The sequence below is a fragment of the Sus scrofa genome, chromosome 17 (assembly GCF_054392235.1).
Source record: "Sus scrofa isolate SSC_HxYL_T2T_F1_AM1 chromosome 17, Sscrofa_HxYL_maternal_Yorkshire_Landrace_v2.0, whole genome shotgun sequence".
Classification (NCBI taxonomy): Eukaryota; Metazoa; Chordata; class Mammalia; order Artiodactyla; family Suidae; genus Sus; species Sus scrofa.
Window position 1 is genome coordinate 69,561,675 of NC_139399.1, and position 11,222 is coordinate 69,572,896.

Consider the following 11,222-nt stretch of genomic DNA (forward strand, 5'->3'; position numbering starts at 1 on the left):
ATGTGCTGTGGATGCAGCCTAAAAAGGCCAAAAAAAAAAAAAGAGAGAGACTTCTGGCGTGTGTGGAAAGTTCAGAAAGTCTTATTGGTGGAGGGTGGCAGCAGGACAGAAGTGACGCTGTGGCCCTTCTGCAGGGCGTGCCCCACTCCTCCGTGCTCCCCAAGGCGGCTCTGCCCTCCGGCTCTTCGTAGCCATTTGTCGGCTCCCTGGGGCAGAGCTGCCTCCAGCCAGTGCGTTGGCTAATTCACGACCCAGCCCGGTGAGGGATCGGCTTTGTAAGCAGAGGGGTATTATTAAGATTCCACTGGGACAGTTCCAGACAGGCCAGGACATGTGGTCCCCCCCCGCCCCCCGGCCCCAAGAGCGTCTGTGTGGGTCAGAACGGGGCCCCGCCAGAAACGGTCACGGTACACAGCTTCGGTCAGGACAAGGCCCTTTACTGCCCCCCTGGGAAAACTGTCCGAATAAATACGAGTCCACGGTGACTACGCTGTGACAGCTTTCCCGCAGGGTGGCGGCCGGTACAGCGAGCGACCTGCACACCTGTTCCCGGCAGTCCTGTCTCTGTGCCGTGGCTCCAGCCGCCCAAGGCGGGAGGCGGACAGACCGGGGCCCGAGGGTCCCGCGCGTCTGGCTCTGCCCGCTCCCCCGCCGCCTGCCTGGCCTCAGGCATTTCACTTCTGATGCTGGATGTCGGTTTCAGCAGGATGTCGGTTTTTTCCCAGCTGCTGCGACCTGTAAACATGACGATGGCGAGTGCGGACAACAGAATTCAAGTGGGTGCTGGGTGCCCTGGGTCAGCTGCAGCTGGAGTGGCTGGTGCAGTTCAGAGCCTCGCACATTTGGGGGGTCCCTTGCTGTTTGGGGGTGGAGGGCTCGGCCATTCTCCCACCAGCCTTCCTCCTGTTTTGTGGCCCAACTGCCATCCGCACAGAAGGCCTCCAGCCGCTGTCGAGGACGCCCAGCGCCTTCAGGTCCGGCTGGCTCCAGCCTCTTCTGGGTGTGGGCCTGGCAGTTTTTCTGCTGTGCTGGAGTGAAGAGGCAGCGAGGTGGGTCCGGGGGTGTCCGGGGACCTAGGCCAAGGCCAGCGCACACCAGGCCTCCTGGCGCAGGGCCCCACCGAGGACAGCCTGGGGGCCCAGGGCTGCAGAAGGCAAGGCAAAGTCCTCAGGCTCGAATTTGAACTCCAAGTGGCTGGGGGCCAGGGGGTCGTCCACCTGCCCGGAGGCCTGCAGGGAGGACAGGGCGCTCATGAGAGTCGGAGCTGCCGACCTGCCCCACCCGAGGTCGGGAGCCCTAAGGGGCCCCCCCAGACCCTGGGGTGGGGTGGGGACCCCTCGTGAGGATCGTGGCAACAGGCTGGGCTCTCAGCCAGCGTCGGCCACGGGTCAGCTCTCGGTACCAGCGACCAGCCGTGTGCCCAGCCCTTGGCTTCTGGGAGGGGCTCTGACCTGGCTGGGGTGTCAGGGCTGCCCATCCCACATCCGCCTTACCTGGGGGGGGACGCGGGGTCCGCGGCATGAAGGGGATGCCAGGCTGGGCTCGGGTTTCAGAGTGGCCACTGAGATCTCCGGGTCAGGGACAGAGGCTGGCGGGGAGGTGGCAGTGTTTCCCGAGGACCCTGGGAGGGAAGGTGCAGCGTTTGCAGGAGCCGCCAGATCTGGCTACATTGGTCACGCAGAGAGGGAGGGGCTGGGGGGGTATCGTCTTTCAGGAGGACGATGTTGCACCAAAGATGTGAATCTCTAACGGTGGAACGTGTGACACAGGCAGTGATTCCCTAGGGAGAATGTGTGCCCCACAGGAGGGCCTGGGGGCCCGGGCCCCTTCCAGCCTCCCACGGCCCCACCCTGCACCTGAGGAGCCCTTGGTCTTGGCGACGCTCTTCGGCTTCCGTTTCCGAGTCTGGATGCTTTCTTTCTTCATCGCCAGGGGCCGCGGCACCTGGCAGGGCGGGCAGGGGCTGGGTGGCTGGTCCTCGTCCCTGCTCGCCCGTGGGGCCTCCTGCTGGGCCACCCGCCCTGATCTCAGCCCCGCAGAGCCATCAGTCCCGCAGCCCTGTTTGGGGAGCTGCTGCCCCAGGCCTGGCACTTCCTCCCAGGCCCATCCCAGCCTCCCCAGCTCCTGGCGTGACCAGCCCCTGCCCCAGGCTGAACGGCTGCGGGCGAGCCACGGCAGTGCTATGGCCTCCGTGAGCCCACCTGCGTGACAGGCCTCTCAGTGACACGTGGGCGTGATGCTGGCAGCGGAGCCACATGTGAACACGTGTGTACACACCCAGCCAGGCCAATGGGAGCGACGCCCTGCCTCATTCCCAGCCCCCGGCTCGGGTGGGCCCCGCTCACCCCGTGCAGCTTCATGTAGAGCCCGCAGGCGTTGCACACCGGCTCGCCGTCCGCGTTGCGCCGCCACAGCGTGGTGTTGGTGGTGCGGCAGTTGGTGCAGCAGAGGCCGGCCCGGCGGGACGAGGACTGTGGACCAGGGGCCTGGGTGAGCCGTGCTGGGCACGAGCACACACCTGCCGCTGGTTTTCTCTTGTGGCCTCTTTTTAGTGCCAACGCTGGGCCTAGCCCCGTGTTTCTGGGCAGCAACACCCCCACCCCACCCCAGGATGGACGCTCAGGGCGCCTGCTGGTCCCTCTGGGCACCTGCCCCCCCCAGAACCTGGGGCTGAGCATACACTCTGCACCAGACTCAGAGCTGAGGGTGCCCGTCCCCGACGCCCACACATGCCCCAGCTGCTACTGTGCCTTATGCGGAACCAAGATGGCCCATCTGGAAGCTTCCAGAGGCGTGCCTCCTCCCCAGCAGAGCTTACCCCAGTCCTGCAAATCTGGCCAGGGACCCCAAACCTCCCTGTATTTGGGGGCCTGGTGGCAGGAGTCTGGACCCAACAATCCTAGGGCCCCAGGGCCTTTGCTGAGCTGCCTGGCTGGATAGAAGCTGCTGGAGGACGACTCAGGCCTCCCTCCAGCTCGGGGTCCCCACAACCAGCCCCTCTCTCCCAGGCAAGGATTTGCCCCGCTCCCATTTCCGCAGTTTGTTTGTTTGTTTTGTTTTTGCTTTATAGGGCCACACCCGCAGCATGTGGAGTTTCCTGGGCTAGGGGTCTCAATTGGAGCTGCAGCTGCCGGCCTACACCACAGCCACAGCAACGCCAGACCCAAGCTGCGTCTGCAACCCACACCACAGCTCACGGCAATGTCGGATCCTTAACCCACTGAGCGAGGCCAGGGATCGAACCTGCCATCTCACAGTTCCTAGCTGGATTCATTTCTGCTGCACCACGATGGGAACTCCTACATTTCTGTGTTTGATGGGATCCTGTCACCTGCAGTCTGGGAGCTCCGGACGCTCTGTGCTGGGCCTTGGACCCAAAGCCTGCCCCTGCCTCCCCAAGCATGGCCAGCTGGTGGCACACCCCTCCCCAGTCCCTGCCCTCAGACTTGGTCCTTGGGGGTCAGCTCTCCCCTCCTCCCAGCCCCTGCCCTCAGAGGCCTTAACCTGTCTGACCCCCCCACCCCCCACCCCCACCGCTGCCCCATTTGCACACCCTGCCTGGTCTAGGGTCTCTTCCCCAACCTCCCCTCAGCCTCGGTCAGGCAAGTCCAGCCGGCTGCCGTGGTTCCGTGGCACCCTGGGGCACCAGGACGGAAGCCCTTGAGACCCCACACTCGAAGTCGCTGCAGGGACATGTGACCTCTCCCAGGTGCCCTCCAGCCAGGGCGGAGCCAGAGGGCGACCGAAAGCAAGATGGACAAACGGAGCCGCCAAGGGTTTGGTCTGGACGGGGGCTGAACGCCGGGGCTGCCTGGCGTCCCCGCTGGCGCCAGTTTCTAGGTCCTTCCTTCTGCACCAGCCGGGCATGCCAGCCTCGCCGACGGCCTCCTGCCCAGCCCCGTGCCCCCAGGCTGTGTCCAGGGCACAGGCTACCCCTGTGAAGGGCCGGGGAAGGAGAGTGGGGCCCGTCTGAAGCCCCCTGGACCAGCGTTCCCAAGAAAATGCAGACCTGGAAGTGTCTCTGGCCCTCCCCGCCCCCAGGCTGCTGGCGGCCAGAGGCCCCACAGAGTTCACCCTGTCTGATCCAAGGCCGGGTCTCCGGTCTCCAGGGAGCTCTGCCCCAGGATCCAGACAACAGGCCACAAGACGAGGCAGGGCTGAAGGGACGAGGCCTCTGAGGCTCCAGAGGAAACAGGGCAGGCGCTCCCGGCCTGGCTGGGGCCTGGCTGCTTGGGCCTAAGGAAGCCCCAGCCATTGCGGTTCATCAGGGGGTCTCCCTGGGCGCCTGGGGGTGGGGTGGGCCTTGCCCTCCGGCAGGCGTGGAGTGGGCTGACCTGACCCAGGTCCAGCAGAGGCAGAAGGGAAGTGGTGGCCGCAGCCCGGGGGCAGCCAGTGGGACACAGGCCGAGGCAGGACCACTGGCCCTGGAGGCGAGCAGAGCCCCAGCCAGGGAGCCTCCCAGGAGGCCTGGGGCCACAGCCTGGCCTTGTCCAGAGAGCAGCAGCTCCCACTGACACGACTGGAGCCCCCGCCCCCCCCGCCCCCCGCCATCTGCCCCTCCTTCCCTCCCCAGGGTCTGTGCCCAGGGAAGCCCCCGCCCCCTGCCGGGCCCTCAGGCCAGCGCGAGGCAGAGTCTCCTCAGCCTGGGGTCCCCGGAGCCCCTCCAACCCATTCACCGCCTCAGGTGGGAGGAGGCCCTGGGACACCCCCGCCCCCACCGGGGTCCCAGATTTAGCAAACACACAAACAGGATGCCCGGCTGGACGTGCATTCAGATGAGCAGTAAATACGCGGCATAAGTATGTCCCGTGTGATGTCTGGGACATACTTACACTAAAACGCGGGTCCTTGTGCACCTGGAATTGCATCTAACTGCATCCTTCACTTTATGTGGCGACCCCAACCCGCCCTCGTGGGCCAGCGTGGTCTCACCTGCTGTGCCTTCTGACCCGGGGGGACCATGGACTTGGGCGCTCCACGCCCCTCGCCCAGCTGGTACCTCAGGGAGTTTTACACCCTGCGCTTCCTCAAGGGCCCCCCTCCGCCCCGCGTTCCATGGGAAACGCGGGAGTCACCGCACAAGGACGCGTCTCCTCGTGGGCTGCTTCCTGCACCATCAGCCTGCCTGTGGACGCTCCCCCGCGAGGCACAGACTGACACGCCCCTGAGTGTCCCCCCGCCCCGTCACCCCAGCATCGCGGAAGCGGCAGAGGTCCGCGCACGGCCGCAGGTTGTGGGAGAAGCCACAGCGGGGGGAAGGGGCGGGGGACCTGTCACCTGGACACCGCGAGCCATGTGCGACCCTTTCTACAGCGAGCATGCACTAAAACCGAGATTAGACCCAAGAACGTGGGCAAAAAGAGTGACCCCGAACCCATTCTCCAAGGGCTCTGCTCACTCAGGCCTCCTCCTCCAGCCTCAGCAGCCTGCATTCACGGGGGAATGGCCCCGGAGGCCGAGGACCAGAGGCGCCGTGGTCTCGGGGGGACAGACCCTCCTCCCTCGGCCGAATGCACTTCGGGGACATGTCTGTTGGCACTTCGCGGCTGCCAGGGCTCCCTCTGTCCTTCCTCCCTGGAGGGTGGGACGAGCGGCCAGGCCTGGCCATGCTCAGCACCCCCGAGGCCGGGCCTCTCCGGGCTGCGTTTTGTTTTTCTTTCTTGTCTGTTCAAAAGAAGCTGAACTTCAAAGCCTGCAGCAGAGCCACTCTGAGCTCTGGCTCCCGCGGTATCAGCCTGGTGGGCAGCACGGAGCCCAGGGGGATGCTGGCAGAGAGGGAGGGGCCCGGGAGAGGGAGGCGCTGGGTGGTGGAGGGGCGGGCTCCACTCTGGGCTGCAGGAGCAGGCACCCAGGGGTCCGTGCAGCCACCGCCACCATCCCCTGCAGTCTACACGGACGGAAGCCTCGGTCCGAGGTGCAACCTCCCGGCCTGTGACTGAGGACGCACATGGGAGGCAAAGGGTTAAAAAGACGCAGGTTCCTGCCGGGAAGGGACACACAGAGGTTACTGTCACATCCCCGTGTTCTTGGTGACAAACTCTTAGGATGTCTATAATTACTTAAAAGAAGGTTAGAAGGGGTTCCTCCTGGAGCAGCCCCTCCCAGGCATCACTCCTGCCCTTGGGGTCCTGCTCGGGGGTGACAAGGACACCCGGGACCCCGCTGCCTGGTCGCGCTCTGCACTCAGATCTGTGCAGGCCTGGACACGGGCGACCAGCTGTCCACCTTCCAGGCCCCACGGCCCCAGGGAGATGAGCAGGGACGCTTACCGAAGGACTCCGTGTCCCCAGACTAGGAAACAGAGGCCTCACCGGGGCAAGTGCCCTGTAGGAGCTGCCTGGTCTGTCCTCCAGCAGGCAGGGGGCACTTCCTGACTTCATCTCGCAGGGGACTGGGTGAGAAGACGGAGGAGGGGGGCAGGGGGGCAGCGTGGGCAGGGGGCACGCGGGAGCCTGAGTCTGAACCCGGGTCTTCGGCTTGCAGGCTGTGAGCCCAGGGAGGTGGCCGGGTGTCTGGGAGCCGCGGTGCTCGCCCGGCTGACGTGAAGGCAAATGCCTCAACGTGCGGACGGTGGGCCCTGTCCCCCCCCCCACCATCGGGAACTTTCTGCTGGGAGGTGAGCCCTGCGGGGCGGGGTGGGGGGCAGAGGCAGGAGGACCCACGCCTCCTGTTTACCAGTGTGTCCTGGCGCCCAGGTCCGGGCTTGGCCGGGGACAGCGCGGGGGTCAGTGAAGGGGCCGGCCTGCGGCTGGGGGTCGGGTGGTCTGGACTGCAGCCCTGGGACCCTCTCCTGTTGGCCAGCTTCCCCTTCCCTGAGGCCACACCAGAGGCCAGGTGGACACACGTGGGGCTGTGGCGTGGTCACAGGGGCAGAGACCACACTGAGGGGGCATGTGGGCTCCGAGGGCACCCCCTTCCTCCGAGAGGCATGGGTGGAGGGAGGTGGGGGAGCTGCAGGGCCCAAACCCAGGCTGGATCAGAGGAGGAAGAGCAGCGGCCACTCTCAAGCTGCCCGACCAAGTCTGTCCAGCTTCCCACCCAGCCCATTTGGGGGCTTCGAGCTTCCAGCAAAGGCCTCGCCTGAACCCCCCCGGCTGCCCAGACCAGCCCCAGGCCACACCATCGGGCCCACAGAATGTCAGCCAGGGCAAGCCCTTCCACAGCCCAGGGCCTGACACACCAGAACCAGCGACCGGCCCCTCGGGGCTCCCACGGGCCCCCTGTCGCATCCCTGCCCAGACCCGCGGCTGGAGCTGCTGCGCCTCCCTGACCGGGGCCAAGCTCACAGCCCTGCCGCTTGTTCACAAAATTACCTGACCCTGCAACTGGCCTGCAGTTGGCCTGAGAAACAGCAGAGAACCGAATAACTTTAAACTCTGCTGCAGCTTCTGGGGCCTCTGCGCTGCTGGGGGCAAAAGTCGGCTCCCAGTCCCCGACTCCCGCCCCAGCCGCTCTCCAGAAGGAACCAAAAGTGAAAACAAGTTTCCCCAGCAAACAGCCACCGACCGGGTCGCGTCCCCTCACGGCCGGATCAGGAGAACACGCTTCCCAAAGGGGCCAGCGTCCCCTCCTGTGTAGGAGTCAACAGCCCCCACCCCCAATAGAGCAGCCCCCAGGGGCCTTGTTCTCCTGCAGCCTCACCCCTGGGGTCAGGGCACTGCCCCCCCCAACCTGAAGGCCCCCCGGAGCCACAGGGATGGGCTCCCAGGCCCCCGGCCTAGTAGGCGCAGCCGAGCTCAGGCACCAAGCCCTTCTGAGAGACACTGCGAGTGCCAGGCCCCAAGGGCGTGGGGGGTGGGGGGGTGGGCGCTTTCCTCCTCCTGCCGGCTCCCCCACCCCAACTCTATCAGGGGCGCAGAAGCACGGCTCCCTCCGGCTGGTGCAGCCCCCCACTCACCAGGCGCTTCTGGGGCCGCACGAGGGGCCGGTTGACGCCGTTCATCTTGTGGTAGAGGCCGCAGGCGTTGCACAGGTAGTGGCCCGTGCCGTCTCGGCGCCACAGCGGGGTGGACAGGGCCCCGCAGTTGACGCACTCGCGGCCCTCGCCGGGAAACTCCTCCAGGAAGTCGGACACTGCGGGCGGGCAGGCGGCAGGGCTGAGCCGGCTCCGTTCCGGGAGCTGCGGGGCCGAGGCCTGGCTCCTTTCCTTCCTTCTGTGCCTCGATTTTGTTTCACGACTCATGTCACCTGGTTTGATTTTTTACTCTGGACTTACGTACAGGGAGGCTTGTGCCCCGTGTAAACACCTCGTTAGGGCTGCTTCGTAAGGTGGGAAGAGGGTTAATAAACCCGACTTGGGGGCAGGCAACAGGGACCTGCCCCACTCGGAACGGGGTCCCCGAGAGGCAGGCGCGTCTGCACTGGCGGAGGACAAGGACTTTGTCCTCTGCAGAGAGGTTGGATCTGGAGGGGTGGTGGCAGGGAGGCCGAACGGGACTGAGCGTTCCTACCGTCGCCCTCTGTGGTCTCAGCACTGTCCTCCCACCTGAGGGCCCCCTCCAGGCACTGGCGACTCTCCCGGGTGGGGGTGGGCGCCGGGGCCGCGTGGATCCCGCTTCCTGCGCTGCGGAGCCGGGGGCGGGTGGGGGGTAGGCCAAGACGGGAGCAGCAAAAAAAAGTCACGGCCCTGGGTTTGGGGGGTTGGGGTGAGAAAGTGACACCCACTACTCAGAAGGGGGAATGGGGGCAATGCTCCACTTTACAGGCGTGGAATCCGATGGAAACGGGCCTTCCAAGGAGAATACACAAAGTTTCTAAAACAGATGAACGGGGTGGTTTACCTAAATAGGCTGGTGTTTTGAACTTGAACAAAATCATTTCCAAAAATTTTCACTAGGACGTTTATAAGACCTAAGGTCTGAATGGCATGATTCTAGAATCCTGGGTTCGGAAGAATGAAGGGCAGAAACACACAGGTGTAGGAGGGAATTCAGGACGGCGTTGTCACCTCGGGGCAGCCGCCGTGTTCCCCCCAGGGTACGTGTCCCCGGAGAGCTGAGCCAGCCCATGCTGGTGTCCCACCTGGCTGGGGAAGTCCTGCGTTGGGAGGGGGCATTTCGGAGGGTGCGGCCAGCACCCAGGACTCCAGTCAGCGGCCCCACCTCCGAGTCCCGCACTCACCGAATGTGGCTCTGCGGCCCGGGAGGCCAGCCGGCCGTCCCTGTAGGCTGTGCAGGACGCTGCTGTCCAAGGGTCCAGAGGTCCAAGATGGAGCCACCTCGGTGCCCACGTAGGCCGGGTACGCGGTGGGGTAGGCGGGGCCCACTGGCCGCCCTAGCGGGGCCGAGTACTGTTCTCGAGCCAGCATCGCGCCCTGGTAGGCGCCGCTGTCCCGGGCCCCTGGGCCGCCGCCGGGCCCCGGGGGGCTGTGCGCGAAGGGGAAGGCGGTGGCCCCGGGCGGCTGAACAGCGGGCGGGTGCGGGCTGGCCGAGCCGAAAGCCGACGAGTCCGCCGGCGCCCAGCCAGGGTGCGCCGCGAGCGCGGGGGCCTGCGGGCCCGGCTCGCACGCCGGCAGGTAGGGCAGCATGGAGGGGACGCGCGCCGGCGGCACGAACACCGGGGAGCCGGAGCCCGGCGTGTGCAGAAAGCTTCCCGAGTCCGCGTAGGCGGCCGGACCCGGGCTGGGGGCCAGCGCCAGGCTCTGGTACATCTTCCCCGCGCCGCCTTGACCTGCAGGGAAGACGGACGGGTATCGAGGTCGGGGCCCTTGGGCCCCGCAGGTGCTGTGCTCGGGCTGCGCGCCCCACGCCCCAGCCCAGCGGTTCTTGGGGCGCGACCCGGAACCCGCGCGACCGAACGGCCGGGAGCAGGGGCCGGCTCGGGGTGGCTCGTGGGGCAGCCCAGGCGCAGCCGGAACGCAGAGCTCACCTCCTCCGCAGCCCGGGCTTCGGAGGCTCCCGGGTGGACTCGGTGGGCGCTGAAGAGGAGAGGCCCGGCAGGTCCGCGGGGCGCAGGGTCCGGGCGCGGGGCCCCCGATGCGCAGGGAGGAGGCGCGGGCCGGGGAGGGGCGCGCGGCGCCAGCGGGGCCGGGGCACTCACCGGCTGGTCGCGAGGACCGGAGGGCGCTGCGGTCTCGGCGGGCGGCGACAGGCGGGCTGGAGACTGGGCGATGGGGTCCCGAGCCGTTCCGCAGGGAATCCCGGGGCTGCGGCCGCCCCTCCGCGCCGCCCCTTCCCTCCCGGCGCCCCCACCCCCGGGCGGGGTCAGCGCCGGGGCTGGGGCCGCGGTGCCACGTGACCCGGGCAGGCCCGGCGCGCGACGAGAGGCGACGGCACGCCCGGCGCGGGGCACCCAGCGCCCAGTCTCGGCCAAGGCAGGCGACGGGAACCGGCCCGGGGCTCGGTGGGGCCGCGGAGGAGTCCCGGCGCGGGGACTTGGCTAAATTTGTTCCGGGGGTTGGCAAATCTCCAGCCCTCGGTTCTCGACAGTGCCAGGCTCCCGCTCGGGCTGGCCTGTGTCCAGTGCCCCGTCTGTGGATGAGTCCCTGACCCTCGCCCCGCGCGATCACCGACGTGGTGGTGGGGACCCCTCCCTGCGCCCCGTGCCTGGGGCCCAGAGCAGGGATCTGGACTCCAAGCGCATGTACCTCCACCACCGCGAGCGCCAAGTCCAGCGGGAGTCCCACAGTCTTCCGCTTCTGACCGAGCAAGGCAGCTTCCCTCCTCCTTCCTGGCCGGGGGGCGCAGGACAGGCTGGCAGGCTCCACTTCCTTTAGGCCAGGTCCCTGCCCAGCTCCCTGCTTCCACCCTTAGGTGGGGCTTTTCCCTGGGTGGTGGTGGGGGTATTTCTAAAGAGTCTCCTCCATGCGCCAGAAATGCAGGGGTGGGAGGCCACTCTGGTCTGGAGGTGGCCCCTGGCACTCCCTGGGTGGCCCCAATGGTGCCAGCTCCTTGGTGAAATGGGGTGAGCCAAGCCTCCCCAGTGGACTCTCAGGTGCTGGGCCACACAGTGGGGTGGGCTCAGGACGCGAAGAATGTGTTTTGTTTGCAGAAACGTCATCAGCCCCTTCTCGCTCACCCAGGGTCAGAGGTTGCTGACTGTGGCCAGGGCCACCTCCAGGCCACCACGCTTCAGCCTGCGGACCGAAAGGGTGGTGAGGCCTGGCGCTCACTCCTGTCCACGTGCTCCAGCACCAGGAAGGAATTCGGGGCGCACATTGGACCCCTCAGGGTCCCCACTCTCACCCTGGGCAGGGCACCCCACAGGAATGTTCCAGGAGGGCT

At 66.8% G+C, this 11,222-nt stretch overlaps 1 protein-coding gene across 6 annotated transcripts; it reads right to left on the reverse strand.

The window, feature by feature from the left end:
- Positions 1-420: 420 nt before the first annotated feature.
- On the reverse strand, positions 421-10,146 carry GATA5 (GATA binding protein 5). 6 transcript variants are annotated; one of them, XM_085004259.1, is made up of 8 exons: positions 10,039-10,146; positions 9,868-9,916; positions 9,121-9,669; positions 7,898-8,187; positions 2,346-2,471; positions 1,857-1,944; positions 1,494-1,621; positions 421-1,144 (listed from the first exon to the last, which is right to left on the reverse strand). In XM_085004259.1, exons 3-8 carry the CDS (start codon positions 9,647-9,649, stop codon positions 971-973), a joined length of 1,335 nt encoding a protein of 444 aa, XP_084860385.1. In that variant the 5' UTR covers positions 9,650-9,669; positions 9,868-9,916; positions 10,039-10,146; the 3' UTR covers positions 421-970. The 6 variants fall into 6 exon arrangements, with proteins under 6 accessions (XP_084860385.1, XP_084860386.1, XP_084860384.1 ...); XM_085004260.1 differs by lacking the exon at positions 9,868-9,916 and having other exon boundaries at positions 421-1,229; positions 7,898-8,073; XM_085004258.1 differs by lacking the exon at positions 9,868-9,916.
- Positions 10,147-11,222: the final 1,076 nt, after the last annotated feature.

Excerpts from the sequence above, each read along its gene's own strand:
- GATA5 (XM_085004258.1), bottom strand. The coding sequence starts at position 9,649 with ATGTACCAGAGCCTGGCGCTGGCCCCCAGCCCGGGTCCGGCCGCCTAC. Across the intron at positions 1,945-2,345 it reads TCTACATGAAGCTGCACGGG|GTGCCGCGGCCCCTGGCGAT; the intron begins GTGAGCGGGGCC and ends CCGCCCTGCCAG. Across the intron at positions 1,145-1,493 it reads GACCCCGCGTCCCCCCCCAG|CCCTGGGCCCCCAGGCTGTC; the intron begins GTAAGGCGGATG and ends TGCCTTCTGCAG.